This window comes from Anopheles bellator, chromosome 1, assembly GCF_943735745.2.
Source record: "Anopheles bellator chromosome 1, idAnoBellAS_SP24_06.2, whole genome shotgun sequence".
Lineage (NCBI taxonomy): Eukaryota > Metazoa > Arthropoda > Insecta > Diptera > Culicidae > Anopheles > Anopheles bellator.
Genome location: NC_071285.1, coordinates 48,201,360 through 48,220,403, shown reverse-complemented (window position 1 = coordinate 48,220,403; position 19,044 = coordinate 48,201,360). Strand labels below are relative to the sequence as shown.

The following is a 19,044-nucleotide window of genomic DNA, read 5'->3' as shown; positions in this document are numbered from 1 at the left end:
TGGTGCAACTGCACCGGTTGCACCGTTCGATTTAATTACCGATCGCCTGGTGGCTGGGTGCGCAGGACGCAATCAAGACGATCAAAACTCGATCACTGCGAAAGATTGAGAGAGAGAGAGAGAGCGCTCCTGAGCTTCGCCTTCGTAAAGCGGTCTGATTAATCACTTTCACGTGCTACGAGCTAAATTTACGCACTTCCCCCAGGGCTATCCGGTGCACTAGCCGGCGTCGTTCTCGAGAGCTTCTGGAAGATTCGCAAAAAGTTTCCATTCTCCTTCGCTGCATTAATGACTGCGTGGCTACAACCTTCACCTTCGTGCATCTCTGGAGTGGATCTAGAGCCGAGCCCGAGGTTGAAAACTCGAGCGACTGTAGATTGCAATCGTCATTGTGCCGCGATTCCACATCATGATTAATGCATAAATCGGTGGCGCCGGTTGGGGTGGTTTCTTGCCGACACGGCACTGAGACGCACACGATCGTCTCCTAAATCGTGCCAATAATATGCCGGGAGACTTGAGCGGCTGAGAACACGAACCGAGCGAGTGCCCACACGAGCGTGACGATCAGTTTATTATTCAAAGTTGGGCCACAATTAGTTTCATTAGTTCCTTGTGCGAATTAAATGCGAGCAAGCAAAGCAATGCTTAGAGACCTCGCGGAGTAACGGAAAACAAATCCGCAGCGGAACACACCTGGAACGGAGAGCCGAGCTAACCCGATAAGGCAGTAGAAGGACCTTCGCCGTTCACCGTGAACACGGCCGTCAAGGTGAGCAGATAAGCTAGGATGTAGGAAATAGCTCGGCCCACGGTTCTACCGGACCCGGCAGTGTGTGCCCGAGGTGCATTGACCGTTGAATGAGGTGTTAATGGAGTCAGCAGATCTGGAACATTCAGCTTAGACTCGATCAGCGGGGAACCATGCGCAACTGAGACATAACCATTGGCACACTTTCAAATGTCGATCGAATAAAATATTGTGTCAAGCGAAGTCGCAGCATCATCGCAGGGCCATAGGCGACGTAAAAACGGTATCGCCGTTAAAATAAACATACTTTCACGGAGCGGCAAAAGCGAACGGACGGTGAGCGGCTAAAAACGCGAAGCATGATGCAACCAGCCGCTTACGATCTCCTCGCGATCATACCGCAGTCGGGAGCCGGCGGGAGTGAGTTGAGAAAATAATATTTTTGCCTTCGAAATAACTGACGGCGGAACGGAGAGTTTACTTGACACCGATCGATCAAACGCTATTTGCTAAATAATCAATCCGTCCGCTAGCTCCCTATTCCCTTTTGGGATTGGACGTGAGCGAAAAAGTGCGGGCCACCAAACAGGAACAGGAGACGCAGGCGGTATGTGATTTCGTTCAAGTTCAAGCACTTTCGCTTTCGCTTCCATTCCCCAACCGGGCCATCTCCGAAACAGGTTATGTGTGCGGTGCGCCCGAAGTCGAAGGGAATGGTGGAAATGGAAATTCCAGCAAACGAAACGCGGAGAGACAGGTCTTCCCGCGGGTTTTGAGGTCATTGCGTAGCAGCCGAATCCTCCCGGAGGGGTTAATAATGGCTCGTCAATCCGAATGTTGCTTTTGCCAATATCAACAAGCGACAGGCGCGACAGTGACAGTGGGATGCTCCCGCCGGCTGGGGGACCGGTTCCTGCGGTCCGGAACCCTGTGCTCCGGTTTTCGGTGCCCCCGGTGGTGGCCCAGATGACATAATAGGCTTCGGCTCGCCGGACGATGATGTCATGCAAGCGCAAATACAAGACCACAATCCGGTGGAGATTCACTTACTCGCTCCGAAATCCGAACCGTGCGCCGCCGCTTGATGGATTGCCTGTACGATGTGATGGTCCACGGTGATGACCATTTCTGAATTCCATGCTGACCAGTTTGCGAGGACCAAGAGAGCGTAAAGCGCCGGCAAAGTTTGGTAACTCACGACGCAGACCGGTGATCTGTGTTTTGGCCCAGTTTCCTGGGGGTCTGGGGATACGCTCGGGGGACCATTTGGAAAAGTGCATTACAAGTTTTTGGTAGACAGAAAATAAACTGCGCCCCCATAAAGGGTTGGATAAGCCGAGACGTAACGCACGATGAGAGTTACAAAAGGTTTAAAAAATGTTTTATGAAGCGAAAAGTCCAGTCGATTAGACCAAACACACTAGTGGTCGATTCGGGGTCAATTACTTAACTGCTTTATGTAACCACGACAGGCGGCTTCGTTTTGTCGTTGTAATGATTTTAAATTTTCTAGTCCGTGATGGGCCAATGTGCGTGCATCTCGGCAACGATCAGGGTTCATGTGCGTCACTCCGGGGCGATGCATTATTTATCGTTAGCTGGCACTAAATCCAACCTCGGTAAGGGGCCGGTTTTTGAAGAGATCGCATGACCATTCGCGATTCTCGATTGTGTTTATGTTTCCACTACACCAAGGATCAATATTTGACCTCGACACACGCCGACGGCTTAATTGCTCCCCCGTGATCCTGATCGGACCACACAACAATCCCCGAGAGCTGATACGGAGGCCAAGCCGAAAAAATCCGGTGTACGGAAGATTGTTCACCCAGCAGCTCCCAGCTCCCAACGGAAGGACACGGGGGGCCCGTCTTTCGCTTATCAGTCGACCTCACGCGCCCCGGTCTTCGCGGATAGAAACCTCCTCACAACAACAACAACAACAAGGCCATTTGCTTTCACCTCCCAAACCGCGTTATCAACCGATCAGCCGATGTCGTGTCTGTGGCCGCCATCGGCGCATTGGGTCACCCTGTCGGGAGAAATGGAGATAGTGCCGGGTCCAAGGTCACGGCATAGACACGGCTGATGATGTTGCCGGAACCACCGCCCGATGTCGTTCACTTTCTTTTCCAACCCCCGTCCGGCACATACACATCGGCACACTTACCTTGGAACGCAAACGGAGTGGAAGAGACCGTAGTGGCGCAGAACGTGAACCAACTCGGGCGCCGTCCGGCAGGCACCCATTATGCTGAACATCGCCAGTAGTGTGTTCCATATCGCTAGCAGTCCTCGCAGTTCGTATCTGTGGGAGAAGAAAGTAGCGCAAAAAAAATCAATCGGGCGGATTAAAAGAAGCGTACAAAAGGAAGATTGTCCGAACTCGAGATAACACACGGCCGGCCACGTGATCGTCCGCTTGAGAAGCATGCGCGGGGCCTTGCCAAATAGAGATTGATATGGGAAACAGGTGGTGACGTTATCGGAAATTGACCTAAGCGCTAGGGGTCTGGTGAACGAGAACCGGAGATAACCTAACCTCGGTCGGTAGCATGTGGCAGGTGTTCGGTTCGACCAGATAAGGCCCGAAGACGGGGCCCGAAAATTACCCCGAACAATTGCAGAGACCCATCCCCCCAATCATAGGCTCATTTGGCGCAACCTTTCGGGAACCGGTTCCGGTGGCGGATTTTTGCGGTTGTTGCTGAGTTGCAGGTTTCGGAGAAAATAAAAGTGGAGAAAGAGAGAAACGGGGCCAATCAATCGATAGCGGAAGCCCCGTGGGCGTGATTCACAGCCATTCGGCCGACGCCCGGAGAACCCAATCAGCTATCTGCCTCTGCCAGACAGTATCGGACAGCGGCAACTCCGAAAAGGGGTGGCCTAGACGACGTTATTCGCCAAGGTCAACGGAATTCAGCCCCACGCACGTGTCGCGCAACACGACCTGTTAACTAGCGCACACCACGCGATCCTATTTCCCGGGTCCGAGAAGGGAGCGGATTCATTCATCATATCAGACCGGCAATATCTCGAGGCCGCGACGCCCTCCAAACCGGGAAGCCAGGCGTTCCGGGAACCGGCAACTGAGAACCACAAGTGCCGTGGTGCCGCGGTGCCCTCCATTCATAAAGCAACATAGAGTGTGGGCGATATCCTTCACGCTGCCATAAAGAAGTGGCCCGCGCGCTAGAGGACACTTCAGGACGCGTACGTTCCAACAGCCGCCGCCCGGTCTCAGCAGCAACCTCTCCAGACACGGGTCACAATGTAAACGACGAAAGAAAGCCATCCGACCTTGAGCTCCGCGTCACGACGGCACACGGCTTTCAATAGACTTTCTTTTCTTCGTCCGTCCGTTCTATGCTCGCGGGCACCTTTTCTCAAGGTGCCCTTCCACTGGCCGGCTTCCCGGAGTGGTGCCTGGCCCCCGGGTCACTATACGTACGCGCGCTAGGCTGCGGTCATAAATGTTTAATCACACCTGTAATTTCATCTCAGCTTGAGGTCTCGCCGTTGCTGCTACCCTTTCGAAGCGCGGCTGTCGATCCTGCGTCGCACTGCGATACGGGCATTGTTGAGGTTCGGCTCTGAAAACAGCCATTAAAAAGGCATGGGAAAACTTTGCGTGTACCGCAGTAAAGATCCGATAAAAACCTGACTGCGGGCATGTACGTTGATTGTTTATGGTGATTTCGGAGCGATTCGGTCAAAACATTCGGCCACTTTTCAATTTCAGAACTGCCGCTGGCGGTGATATATGATTGCCAGGCAAAGGTTACTTTGGTTAGCACGAAACCTACTATAAAAGGCCCTTACGAGCTAAGGAAGAACGCCTTAGAGGGAATGATTTTGGAGTAGGTCACAAACATTTAATCTAGCAACGGTTGCTTTTCAACTGACTCGCCAAAGTAGGGCTCCTCGTACAACAAAACCCAGGCAAAGAAAAAACCAAAAGAATTGTAACAACCGTGTTGCGACTGAAAAATCACCAAAAAGCCCTTCAACCCCTGACAACGGCAACCATCGCAGCTCTGCCTTCGAAACACCGGCGGCTGCCATCCACCATCATCTTTTCTTCGTCGGTCCGTTGGTTGGTCGAGTGAAAGAGAGTGTCCGTGTTCGAAAGCGGGACACCGGACACCGTTCCCAAAACCCCTCTTGCGGTGGTGGAAGACACGCCGCCGTCGTTATGTAAAAACGACATTCCTGCCGACCAAAAAACCGGATAACGGCTCGAATCAAAGTCGCTCGCTCGTCCGCCCGAGAAGCGCGGACTCGCCGGGTTATCAAATCTGCCCACGCACACACGTGGACCATGCGACCAGGACACGTGTCGCTGTGTATGTTTCACGCGGGCCATTCCAAACCGACCGCCAAAAAAGCGTGTGCGTGTGAGTGCCACCCGCCAGACGGAAGCGGGACTTACCGCGTGCCGTGCCGTGAGGAAAATCGTTGGCCCGGTTGGTGAATCGATAGAGACGTGGAAAAGTGCGCGCGCAACCCGGCATTCGCCCGGCCCGGCGGAGACGCCAAGAGTGCCAAAAGATTCCTCGCGACAACGTGACTCTCGATGCCCTCCCTTTCGCCTGCCTGCCGGTAGCCAGCCGGTTCGGCTACTTGCCAGACAACACTTCCGATCTGTTCCGCTTCCGGGCAAGAATGTCGATAGCCGGTCTTCCGTGGACCAAAGGATTCTCGCCGCATGCCGATGGTGTGCCGTGCGGACGACGACACTTGGAACAGTTGCTCCACGTGCTTTCCCCCATCTGCAGCGGGCTCAAAAAATTCCAGGAATTTATAGCCAATAGTGTAGTCGGCACAGACAGAATAACTTCAAAGTCTAATTTTGCACATTGAATAACCCACAGACAGTTACGCGTGGCGTGACTTGTTTTAATTAATTTTTCGTAAATTGCAAAACCGCCCCAGCAGGATTCCGCAACATGTTACGTTTCTTGCCGTTGGCGAAAGTTTTATAACTTTTTGCAATAACTCTTAAACATTAGAGATTGACGATAAACACTCAGTTCCAGGAGCAAACGTGAGTGAACTGCTTCGCTTGAGGCCCGATATGCTCGAGAATCCAATTATACCTTTCGGTGGGGGCTACACTTTCCACCGGTCATCAACCCTGGACACGGTACGTAGTAGCACATCCTTTCCGGGTCTGGTTCGGTCGGCGGCCAGTTAGTTGACCGTTTGCCGCCATCATTTGAATGTTCTTCGCGTTCTTCGCATGTTAACTATGGCTGCCCCAGGAGTGTCCCCCGGCGGGTTTTCTTTTTCTCCGCTACCATTTCCGAGGGTTTGACAAATCACTAATGACTCGGCTAAATGTGACCCAATTCACGGTCGTTTCGTTGTCATCCTCACTGGGAGCAGCGCGCTAACCGTTCAACAAATTAACATTCTGCATGGCCCAATAAAAAAAGAGAAAACAAAGTTCACTCGTGGGCCAACGGCCCATCGTGGGTTCATCAAAAAGGCAAGTTAATGATTACAAATTTAAGCCTTAACACCGTTTGCCGGATGGACCCCCACCCCAGCGTAAGGATGATTAATTAGGCGTTTCGTTTCGCGACCCTAGAAAAAAAATAAAACATTTGCATCCGTGGCGGACGTGTGGCCAACGCCTTCAATTCGTCCCCGTTGTGAGGGTTGTGAGTTTGATTTTACACCACCATCGCCATCGCCTGAACAACTTTATTCTGCGGTGTGGGGGGCTCGATGTGATTAGTAATCTAATCGCAGCAAACGATGCTTTGTGGGGAAATCGCCGATCGAAACGATGAAGCATAACATCATTAGTGAGAGCGGAGGGATTTCGACAAAACGCCTGAAACGTCACAAATAAGCAACGGTCAGCCCCCGTCATCATGCTCACTGGTTGCCGGTCGACAGTGCGGTCCGAAAATTCCGATCCTAGTGGTGGGAACCAAAACCAGAGTGGGTTCTTCCATCCATTGCTTAAACCTAATGGCAACTCTGAAGGCAACCTTTGAAATAGACACCCAACAATCCAATCGGCCCAGAGGTTTCGTACAGGTTCCCAACGTCACACGCGAAGCAGCGATTATCATCTCTCAACACAAAACTTCCAGTGGTCGGCTCGCCTGGTATTGACTGGTTAAGGATAGTTATTGATCGAAGCAAGCATTAGAGTGGCAGCCATTTTGAAAGCCTGTGCGAGCTCGGTATCAGTTCGTCAGAATAATTGTTAGACGCGTGTCTAATTGCTCTCTCGGTCCCTAAGAAAAGTCTTACAACATTCCTCCAAACTGTGGGTCTCTGGCAGCAAAGCTGAGCTTTCGGCACCAAAGGGAGTACCAACAAGAAGGGAGCTTTGGTGTTAGCATTCAGCGTTGTGCGCGCGTAACGCTACTCCCGCTCGCTTCGGGCCTGGCCCGGTGGTAAATTTGCAACAATTTTTCGATTGCTCCTGCATGGCCAGCGCGGCTGGCTCGGTGGTGGTGGTTTGCGGCGCGCTCCGTCTTACGAAATGTTTGACACCGATCGTTACGATTGCTGCTGCGGGGTGGCCGCGCACGCTGCACCTCCTATATGCGGTGGTATGCTATTGATTGCGTCAGTTGTTTGGTGTCCACCAGACGCGACCAGGCGACGTGCCCGCTACCTTGACGGCGAGAAGAAAATTGTTGACGGGGGACGATGGGTCTGGTGTTTGTTTGTGGTGGGTCCCCGCAGGAGGCTGCACACCGCGGGAGTGGGGAACAAAAACGGATACGGTGTCCTACATTGCCGGAGACGGACCTGTCCACGAAGAAGCGGTGGACGAAGAAAGTTCATAAACAAATGATTTCAGCGCCACAGAGAGAAGGAAAAACAACAAACCAAACAATATCGTCACACCGGCAGCTCATCCCTGGCGCGTTCGACGACGCAACATGGAACGCTAGAGCTAGTCCGAGTGACATTTGCAGGTTATGTCACCGGCGGCGTCGTGGTTACATATTTAGCTCGACATTTTTCTCGTCTCGTGTGCGTGCGCGGTTCCCGCGTGGCTAGAAGTGTGCCCCGTCGTCTAGCAGCCTTTGAGTCGACTTTTCTGATCATCGGCTCACCAAAAAGGCAGCCACCAGCACGTGTGTGCTATCGGTTTAAACTGTTTAAAATTCGGGCGCCGGTAATGAGTTGGCGAATTTTTTGTTCAGACACTCGCGGTTCATAGACCGAACCGGACCCAGGTTAGGTAATGCGCCTATCCCCCTTATTACCTCCCTTGCGATTCTTGCTATTATATTTCTGAAATTTTTAGACTATTTCCGCGTTTCTGATGATTTTTACGTTTCCGATAGCGATAGTGAAGGAACTGAAAATACAAAGGTTCATCGCAAAGTATTGCTATTTAAATTTGACCAATTGAATTTTTCATCATCACTATCTTTGAAATTATCATTATCTTTGCACGGCGCAGCATAAACAATGCAAACTAATTGATAAAATCAAAGCCATCCTAACAGAACGGATCTTTCCGTTGCAAAACATTTTGACGGAAGCCGGATTGTCGAATACGATTATCCGTTCGAGTTTCATAATCCTGTGGGTAGACGATCGTTTGACAAAACAAGTTCATCCTGTCGAAAGCTCTCGAAACGGAAACTCGAACAGTTACGCCGATAGCAAAATGAACCCAAATGATCGTTTGAGTGAGCTTCGTGTTCGAGTTTGAGTTCTGTAATATAGGGCCCTATATCACCTTCACAACAGAGAGTTATCTTTCTTGAAGGCTGCTCTAGTGTATATCGACCATTTTGGAAGGCACTGTTTGGCACAGTGGCCACCAATGAGATTGGATCGGTGTCGGTGGTCGAAACTTCGATTACCTAACGGCTGATGGCTGAGTGTTCGAGTTGATCTACATTTTGGCGATTGGCTCCGATGACGGCACCGCCGCCGCGCTCTGGCTTCGGGAGGAGGCGTCCACCAGAAGCCCGGAGCACAAGCCGAAGTGAAAGTTGTCTTTTAAGAAGCGGTAAAAACCTATCATCTCGTAAGATTGGCCCCACCGGCTCTCGGTGTCTCGGCACGCCCCAGCGCCACAGATGATCTTTTTTGGGTTTCGATTAATTCTTCCTTTTGCAACGTTGCATACTTTCGAGAGGTTCTCCTTCTCCCTTTTCGAGTTTTGGTCTTTAATTTCGGCCTTCCCCCCGAATGCACTAACGCGGTGATCGGGGCTCCGCTTCGCACGTGCTCCGTTACGTGCGTTACGCGGGCGCGTTACCTCACGCGCTGATTGGCGGCCGCGGCGGTGAACGAAAGAGAGAAAGACAACGCACGGTAGTGAAATGGAAATGGCTTTCTGTTTGATAAACCAACCGGCGTAACTGTGTCAAAACCGTGCAGCCATTTATGCACCATCGCCCCCAGTCAGCCCCAGGTGTGGGATTTCTTTCGGTCTGTTTTCGGCCCCAACTGTCTCGTCCTTGACTTCGAGGGGCCCCCCCACCGGTAGCGGTGTGGCGGGCTTCAATTCCGTGGGCGAACGCGAATCATGCCGCGGGCGCAATTGGTGGCGGGCAAAACGTAAACATTACCTTCACCCACACCACGCGGCCGTCAGCTGCCATTGTTGCCATTTTGTGCCGAAATGTGGCCGAAATTCCTTTGGGCAATTGGTCCTCCCCCCAGCACGTTTCGATGGATCGGTACAGATTGGGCAAAATAGCTCGCTCGGTGGGGCTGTGCTTAAATATGCGCCTCTTGTAATGTTGATTGTTGCAGGGAAATTGAACAATAGAAAAAAAAATCTTGCATCAAATTGGCGACAACGTAATTATCGTTAACAGTGTGCCCCCCGTAATGGCAATCGATCGACATCCGGTGGCGTTCCGGTGCCAAGACGAAATTAGAACCGCCTGGTCGGTCATTAAAATGAAACACAAACCCTTCCGCCGGCTACGGGCGCCCGAAAGGATGATGGATTGACCATCACTGGAGAGATGGCCAAGGACTCGATACAACTCTTGTTTGAGCAAAGGTAAACAAAGTTACGCGAAACCGGCCACATCATCGTCAGCCCAGTGCCACCGCCTGTCGACCGGGACTAAACAATGAGAAGCCTTTCCTGCGGCGTCCATATTCGGACGTGGCGATGTGATAATGCTGGCGTTTGTTGCTGCTGCTGTTGGGTAAACAAACTAGGCAAAGCTTGGCCCCCCCACGGCGGGTGCGGCAGCCAACATAAAGCTCGGCCAAGAACACTTTTTCGTGCTGTATTTTTGCACGCCTCGTGCCACAACAGACAATTGATCAATCAACCGGGCGGCCAACATTGTTGACGGTCGCGTTAAAACGACAGACGGGCACGAAACCTTCGGAAATCCTTTTTCTCTTCGCTTCGCTCCGAAAAGCCTATCCGCGGGCCCATCATTGGGCAGTTCACTATTTTCCAAACTTTGGCCGCCTTCTGTAGCCTCTCTGCTAATATTGCTGTTGTGTGGGGCCACCAACACGCTGTTACTCATAATCCAAAGCTCGGTGTAATAATTAACTGGTTTTACGACCACGACGACCACGACGACTACGACGACGTCGAATCCGATTACGACACAGCGCGAACGGCGGCGCGCAGCATAGCGAATAACGTCGTCCCCTCTCGCCGGCGATGGTGGGCATTGCCAATGAAAACACTAAAACAGGCTCCGATAGGGGGGGGCTTATTTTTGGAGCGCCTAGACCATCGGGGTTCCCAAAATTCATTCAACCCGTGCCCCATCCTCGAGAACTCGAACTCGGCCACCATCGGTCGGATTTCACAGCGAACGGACGCGGACTGGGTGGCTTTCGTTGCGGGGTGTAATACATTAATCTGTATACTTTGGGAGCCGGCCTGTTGGAGCCGAAGTCGGTCGCGCAGCATGTTTCAACAAAGTTGTGCAAATACGGTGGCGAGTATGAAAAGCACCGAAACAGAAACTGGCCCGAGTTGGGCCAGTTTCCCCACAATTTTTCGGCGGATCGTCCCCACGCGGCACACGGTCAATGTTCGATTCGACAATCCATCAGCTTTTACGGTTGGTTTGAAGCGGAGGAAAAGAACCTGTTTTGCTTCTATTTTATTGGGCGCCTTTCGGGGATGGCACATTAGAATCGAATCGAGGTGTTCGTGAATGAGCCCAACTCCACTCCGGTTCCGGGAGAACCTCCTTCGGCCACGGCTAAGTGGCCCACTGAAACAACCTCGAAGCTTCTCGCACGTTTGCATTTCTAATGAGTTGGATGGATGGGTGCGTCTTACTCGCAAAGAACCTATCCGCCGGTACCCGGAACCCGGCAGGGCAATCGGCTTCAACATCGCCCGCCACGCATCGATCTGATGGAAATCGCACAAAATTCAAATCAAAGAAATTAATAAGAATTCCGGATCGCCCGGGGTGGAGTCAATCATTCGTAGCCTACAAAGTGGCGTGCTCCGGGGTCATTTCTTACCACGTGCCGTACCCGACTCGGAACGTTTGACGCACAGGACCTGACACGGGTTATCCATTAAAACCGAAAGGAAGCCAGGTTTACAATTTTCGCTTCATTAAATGCCGTTATTAGCATAGAAAGGGGCCCCGCGGGGAACCGATTCGATGCCGTGCAACGATAAGACACGTTTTAAATGCGACCCCCTAAACCCTACATCAAAATCGAAACCGTCCCTTTTGGAGCGAGGTTTTCATTGAAACAACTGCTCACACTTGCTGGGCCTGGGCGGAAGTTAGCCGACGTTAACTGAATATTTCCTCCATTCGTATGCCCGGCCACACCCGGGGGGTTACGTTCGGCTCAATGATGCTGCCCTCGTCACTGGCCACTCCGCTGGTCAATATTTATCAACGCCTTTTACACCGACCAAAGAGATGCCTCTGTTTGCGTTAACGTATCTCGTAAACATTTCATCGGAAAAACGTACTCCATCGCCGAGACCTTCACGCGCGCGCGCCTTTTTCGCGCGATAAACCCAACTCGTACCGCCGACAGTGACTGTCACCTGGTGTCCCGAGAGCGCCATTCAGTTCCACGTCCGACCGGGTGAACGTCATAATTCTCTCGTCAACCCAGCGACTCATCTAATGGCCCCGCGTCGCAGTGACATAAAAATGGGCAAAACACGTGACACACCGCGGCTGGCATTCGCGTGACCGTGTCTACCGTGCCCATGCCGAGAGCACTGAACATGCTTGACGAAACAATAGGCAACAAACGTACAGCACGCGAGAACTTGGGGGACCCCGCCGAAGAAGACCGTGACGATCGCGGAATATTATGCCAATATCCTGTCATCGATTTCAGCTCCAAAGTGTTGGACCAATCGGTAACAAATCCCACCGATCCCGTTGGTGGTGAAGTAGGTGTTGTGTAACCTTCAGGATCTTCGCCGGAATGGGCTCGCAGGAAACATTAACCCACTTCCTTCGGGAGACCTCACCGATCGTAACCTGTCGACCCCACGAACTGCCTCACACACAACGCAATCGATGAATCATGGAAATTGGCGAGCTTCGGGAGGCGGCGGGCCACAAAAAATGGCCACGAGTCACGCGATGGACCCTTCCCCCGGGCCGCGACCTTCCAGTGTTAGGAAAGGCACCGGCGGTTTTGGGGAAACGGTTCGGAGTGCGAGGGTGCGAGGAAATCAACAGCTTTACCGCGCATCGACCCTTTCCGACCGGGAATGGGCGGCAATCCGACGGCCAGACGGTTACTGATTTGTTTTATTTTTTGTGTGAGAAGTCAAATAGGAAACTTCCGCTGAATAGGAGGGGGCGCAACTAGAGACTGGCCGCGGGACCATATTTTACGCCGACCTTACATGAACTCTGCCATTAGGTTCGGGCTCTTTTCCGATGGATCTGATGTATGTAAAGCCGAGATTAGAAACCTTATTGGAATGGATTGATAAAAGGGAGAAAGCTTTCAAGGATCCAGACACACGAAGTCTGCCTAAGCATGACCGTTTATAGACGGTATGTCTCCGCCGTTCTAAGCCCCGTTTACACGGTATTTAAAGCGGGTTGCCTAGCGCGGATTCCAGAGAGTGTCCACGGTTCCGGCCGTCCAATTAATCAATCAAAACCCCACAACACAACCGGTGAGAGTACGGGTGGACCCGGAGGATGGGCCTGTAAATGGTCTGCCACAAAACACAGGCCGAGCGTGCCGGAGCCGGTTGCCACCGAAAAGTACGATCCCTCACGAATCGCGATGCTGCTGATGCTGTGTGTGGCTGTGATGTGTCAATCATGCCGCTAATTTGCTGGTGTCACGTTGCCGAAGGCATCGTCCGGCGGTTGAACACATGTTACTGCCCTTCCCGCTGGCCACGTGAGAGTTCCTGGTTGGTTTGTTGCCGCGCTGTCGGAGGCAACATTTCGGGAGGCCTTCCAAGACGTTCTTCGCATGCCGTAGGCACGAAGGATTCACGCGCTTTACTGACCACAGCTCGGGTTACTTGGGCCAGGAAGGACCATCGCACGCGGCGTGCGTGCCCACGTGCACGCAAACGCTTTTAATGATACTCCTAATCGTATCGACCTCCACGTCTACGTCCTAGTGTCTCGGGCCAAACACACCTGACGCTGACCCCTGTTGCTCAGACGAAGCGAAGCCGACTATCGATCTGGGGCGGTCGTGGGCGACGCAGGGTCTGCTGATTGCTCCGCGTAATCGAAACCCCATCAGAGGGAGCACACGGAAAGCATGCACACGCGACACACGGGTCGGCGTAATGGGGAGCGGTCACGAGACGCCACTACTACCTTTATCCAATCGCTGCCCACTTATCTAAACATTGAACTTATATTTAGCTTTAAATGTCCTGTGAATAATGGGCTGATGGGATTTATGGTCCTTACATATTGCCCTCTATTCCACGAAAGTGTTAAGAGTATATGAATCTCGTATTAACAAAAGTGCAGCAAAGCTGGGGAAATTATCCCCAAAGAACAAACGACGGGTAATCCGCGTGGTTACGCAACCGGCAATCTGTCACCGCGGATCAAGTTCCGCGAACGCTGATGATGATGTGCCGCGCTCGGACGCCAGCTTCATTCTTGCCATTAGATGAAATGAAATCATGTCCAACGGAATTACCATCAAAACGGCCAGAGAACACCTCCACAGCGTCAGCGTTTTGCGCGGCATCGCTCCGTCGCCTGGACACTCATACGAGACATTTTGTTTCCATCGTCCCGGGACCCGGGGCGATGGGGCCGCCGGAACTCGGGCTCGGGCAGGCAACACAGCCACAACATCAAACAGGCGGCGTTCGAATTCCAGGCCCCGGCGCGCAATCATCTCATCGAGCGAATCTCGGCCGTTTTCCTATGCTCACCGCCCGGCCTGCCGCCGGCGACATAATTTCCAACGTCACCGCCTTATTAGCAGTGGCGAAAAAATAACCTACGCCAACACGTCGCCGGGCGCGGAGTGGATCGCTTTATTAACCCGGCAGCAGCGTGGCCGTGTGGAATGATTCAATTATGCATCTCATCCCCCGTGGTAGCCAAGTGTGTAAATGAGGCTTTAAAGTGGGTGGCAGATAGCAAGGCCGACGACACAACCCGTACACCGGAACCGGAATGGAAAACTTTTCTGCGCCCTAATCCTGCGCATCTGTCGTGGGCCGGGAAAAGCCTCGACGATGACAGGTGTTCAGGATACGGTGCCAGTAATCAATGGAGAGCAACACCTCGCATCATAAATTGTTGCAAGTTCTCGGGTTTTTTTTATCTTTACACCCGACAAGAGCTAGTCGTTGGCCATGTGCAAATCCGTCATACTAAGTAATAGTCTGCGTGTGTGAGGTTCAAGTGGCTGCAGCATGTGCCCCAACAACCACCGGCATCAATCTCGTGACATTGAATCTCCAACCAACACGCACACTTTCGCGGCATGATAGGCGCGGACTGATAAGCACCCAAGAGACCCGGTGACACATCGTCCCGATGGCGCGCGAATCTTGCTCAAATGGTTACCGAGTCACCCAGCTGCTGTCACCGGCCCCGTCGCCATATACAATTCCTGATTAGCGACTTCCCCCCTTGCTCGTGTGACTCGCTTACAGGTTGCTGGTCCCAGGATGGCCAAAAAGTGTCTTCCCCACACGAGCCGAATAGTCGTTTATCTTTTAGATTAAGTTTCTTCTCGCCGGAAGTGGAAAATCAAACAAACGTCAAGCGGGAATCTGGGGAAATTTCCCACCAAAAATACGGGAACGCACACAGCAGCAGGGAGGAGCGACAAACATTTACATTGCCAGTTTTCACGTGGTTCTAAGACACAAGATGATACTTCCCCCTGGCCAGCAAGAGCTGTGTTGATTTTGAGTGTGTCATTTTCCCAATTTAGACGTGCACATCACCACACAAATCGATCTTTCCACTGCAAGAAGTTCACCGATCCCCATCGCGCGCAATTGATAATTGCCGTTAAAAACACTCTCGAGATCGGACAGTCGGAATCGAACAAAACAAACAGAACGAAACGCGAAAAAAAAAACACAGGCTTCCGGTACCGACATCGGAACAACTGACTGGCGCTGACGTCAATTTCGCTTGCGGCCCCGTGGGTCCGGGTTTGTGGTCGCGAAAAGCCAGCCACGAAGGTGGCAAACGAAATCTGGGGCCCGTAAAAAAGCGACCGAAATCATAACGCGTTATGTGAGCATCACCACGTAACGATGGAGACGCGCAAGTTCACGGTTGAGCCGACTTGATCGGAACAACAAACATGGGGGACATGGGGCTCTAAAAAGTGGCTTTTTTCCCGAAACGATCATCTTCAGTCCACAACGAGAGGGCCCAGCCTCAAAACGGCAACGTGCACTGAGCGGTGCCGCGGGTTTTTTCGTTAACCTTCATTCTTCGCAACGTGAAGCCTGCAAAAAACAAACTACCCCCCCAATCAAAGTTGGCGATTTTTTCGTCCCCAAACGCCACATTATTACGCTGTAACCTCGACAGAGCCCAGCCGGTAGAGCCGATTGTGTCCCGCGCATCGATTTGGCAATGGCCAAGGATCGCGCCCGCCAGTGACCAAATGAGAAGAGACAAGCCGGTTGCGAGCGGGTCAAGAACGTTCATCTTAACACCTCTCGCAAGAGGAACCTCTCTTCGAGAAGGCAGGCCTTTGGCAGGATGATGAAGTAAAAAATCTGTGTTGCTTAGAAAAATCGGTAGCCACAAAAAAGCCTAGCCTCTTTCGAGGCGATCCTCACAAAAACGTTCGGCGGAACAGCGCAATAAACCAGCCCAAAGGCGGAAGCACGCGTAAGACGCTTCGCGGTGCATTAAGTCATTAAATTAACAGCCGATCGCACCGATCGCACTCAGAGGCGTCAAGCGAAGGTAACGTACGCGGTGAATGCAAGGATTTATAGAAAAAATGATTATTCCCCGATGCAAGCAACGCGAGACATCTGGGCTGGAGGATGGATGGTCCCGGATGAGCTCTCGCACCGTGCGGCGCGTCAAGGACTTTCTTTCTCAACGGCACACACGTGCTCGGACTGCTAAACCCGCATCGGGTGAGAACTTCTGGGGTGGGTTTCCCTGCTGATCTGACACCGGCACCGGGGTCTTAACGGTGAGTGGGAATGTTTACGAAAACAAGGGATGTGATTGAAATACACCACCACACAGATTGGCAACAAGAAACCGGCACCGGGATCTTTGCGAGGGCTGGCGTGCGCATCCGTTCCAGTTGGCTAGGCTTCCCGGTTCGATCCGAACTTACCTTGGTCTGTTTTGCATGTAGTACTGGCCACCGAAAATCACCGCCATGTAGATGCCGCAGTAATAGAACACGTACGTCCAGTTCTTCACCATCCAGACGCGTGTGTCCTGGTGGATGAACTCATTCTCGAAGTCGAAAATGTACGAGTAGTTGGGCGTGATTTCGACATTCATCTTGTCGTCGTCGTCGTCGTCGTCGTTTTGAGTGGTCTGCGGCGAGTACTTCGTGTGTAAGTACTTGTTTGGGGAGAGGTCGGCCGGTCGGTCACCACGTGCTAACACAAACACACCGAAACAGACGCACACGCAGGTTGTGCACCGGAAATCAACACTTTTTAAACCCTGCATTTAGAGCCACCGGGAAGGAAGAAGGGATTCATTTTATTGACTATCAAAAACAGGTTTCATTCAACACCCAGCGAGTCCTTTTCCCGGAAGCTTTTGCGGTCCACCCGTAAAAAAAAAAAGGATCGCACAGTGAGAAGCGGTCTCACCGAACCGTTCCCATCCGGAGACCGAATGTTCTCACGCCGTGGAAAATATGAATGAAACACGTTTCAGGACTACGGCGCGCCCGCTTGTCGACCACTCTCTGGGGACTTTTTTGCGGACCGGATCGATAGACACGCGCCCGGTCGAGAAAGCGGGTACCGAATAGAGGCTAGACTAAATCCAGACCAATGACCGTTTTGGCAAGAGCTTCCGGGAAAAGGGGCGAAACCGAGCAGCACATGGCACACGGTGGCACTTTTCGCATCGTTCCGGTTCTGGCCGGATGCACAACACGGGAGAGGGAGAGAGAAAAAAGCGGAAAGTTCCGCAATTATCCTGTTATGTCACTGATAACACACACATACACACAGGCACGCTCTTTCAGGCCATTGCACATATGTTCCGCCTCGTCACACGGCGAGCTTTGCGTGCCAGGACCACTTCCGGTATGCCGGATCCGGGGATGAAGATGCTTTTCTCAGCATTTCAGCAACCGGGGACAACCCGCCGGAAACTCAACTTCGGGTTCGCAGGGTTCGCAGTAGTACCTTCTGTCCGAAGGCGGTCGTACTATGGGGAAAAGGCGGTCACGGACCCAACTTTAAACACTGAGGGATTTATGTGACTATGACAATTCCGAATTGGGGATCTATCAAAGTCGAAAGGCTGTAAAAGTGGCGATTATTAGGCCGACGATGAGCGTGAATATCTGAGTGCCAACCGTTCTATTTTTCTGCGTTCAACACGGAATACTTTAACCGAAAAACGTACAAACTCACAACCGCACGAACACGTCCGACGCCGGCAAAAGCTGGAATTTTTGGAGATTTTGAGCTGATCAAAGTGTTTTGGATGGTTGGTTGGTTGGTTGGTTGGTTTGAGACGGGAGATTTCTTTTTACGTTTCTACCAGTTTTGCTAACAGAGACTGGGAACGCAGAGAGAGAGAGAAAAGTTTCTCCCTCTCTCTCGTTTCGTGTTCGGGATTTTCGTAACTTGAATCGGGTTTGTTCGGGATTTTCGTAACTTGAATCGGGTTTTTGACTCTCTCTCTGTATTTCTCTCTGAGTATTCTGAGAGGGAGAATCGGTGAGCGAATGAGACCGACCGGGAGAGCACGTGAGCGAGAGCGCAGCGGAGAAAGAGAGACGATCAACTCGTTGGATAATTCGCCGCGTGAGCGTGAGGTGAGAGCGTTCGCGGAGAGCGCGAGAGAGCGAATGAGAGCAACGCGAGAAGCGTGTGACAAGGTAGCTAAAAACGTGGTGCGTCGCTCAGGATCCAGGACGTCAGGAGGGGGTGGCGGGGAGGGGGTTTCGGGGGGCTTGCCGGTACCGGCGGCCTGATAACGTTCACCAATCACCTTTTGGTCTGTACGATTGCTTAATTTTCTGCACCTCCGCCAAGCATGAGTAATCGATCGAAAGTGCCACAACCGCCGCCGCCAGACTGGGTACCGGTTTCGTGATTGCATTAGAAATGGGTCGCACTGGTTTAAGATACGCTAACACAAAACTAATACACAAAACTAATTGCCCTCGCAAACAAGGCACCTCGCCTTCTGGTCATTCTACAATGAGCGTTAGAAATTTGAATTGTAATTATGGCAGCCTTCAACGCAGTCCCGTTGCATCGCTTTTACCACGAATCGTTGGCGATATCCGAATTTGCTAGCGGTTTTTTTGCAATCCGGCGAAAATCATGATATCACCACTGGCGTGAGATTCGTTCTCACCGCTCACATTCTCGCAGCTCACATACGTGCTCACTGCGAAAAGCGTGTTCCGCGGACGGATTGGGCCGAGATCCACGTTTTCTCTTTTTTTGGAGAAAGCACCCACACACTCTCGCATCCAATCCAGGCACTTGTGCACTCACTTTCTAAGCCTTTTTATTGCACGTCCCGTGTTTCCCAGAGGAACCGGGCGGTGACTCGAACTGGCCAACTGGCAGCGTTTGCGAAAAATGTGCCGAATCGGCAATCCTTTCCACAGAACACGTTTAACACGGATTATCCGGACGCTGCTTTTCCCCCTTTTCCTTTCCGCAAGGT

General features: G+C 52.0%; 1 protein-coding gene across 3 annotated transcripts in view; it reads right to left on the bottom strand.

The window, feature by feature from the left end:
* The window catches only part of LOC131205543 (elongation of very long chain fatty acids protein 6), a 23,217-nt gene extending 4,233 nt beyond the window's left edge, over positions 1-18,984 (bottom strand). Inside the window, exons 1-3 of one of the 3 annotated variants that reach the window (XM_058197677.1) lie at positions 18,870-18,984; positions 16,502-16,842; positions 2,922-3,059 (exon numbers count right to left, since the gene is read on the bottom strand). In XM_058197677.1, coding sequence (XP_058053660.1) covers positions 2,922-3,059; positions 16,502-16,674 — 311 coding nt within the window. In that variant the 5' untranslated portion in view covers positions 16,675-16,842; positions 18,870-18,984. Of the gene's footprint in view, positions 1-2,921; positions 3,060-16,501; positions 16,843-17,763; positions 17,841-18,869 lie in introns of those variants that run through there. The other 2 variants (XM_058197687.1, XM_058197696.1) reach the window with 2 other exon arrangements.
* Between the last annotated feature and the right edge of the window lie 60 nt (positions 18,985-19,044).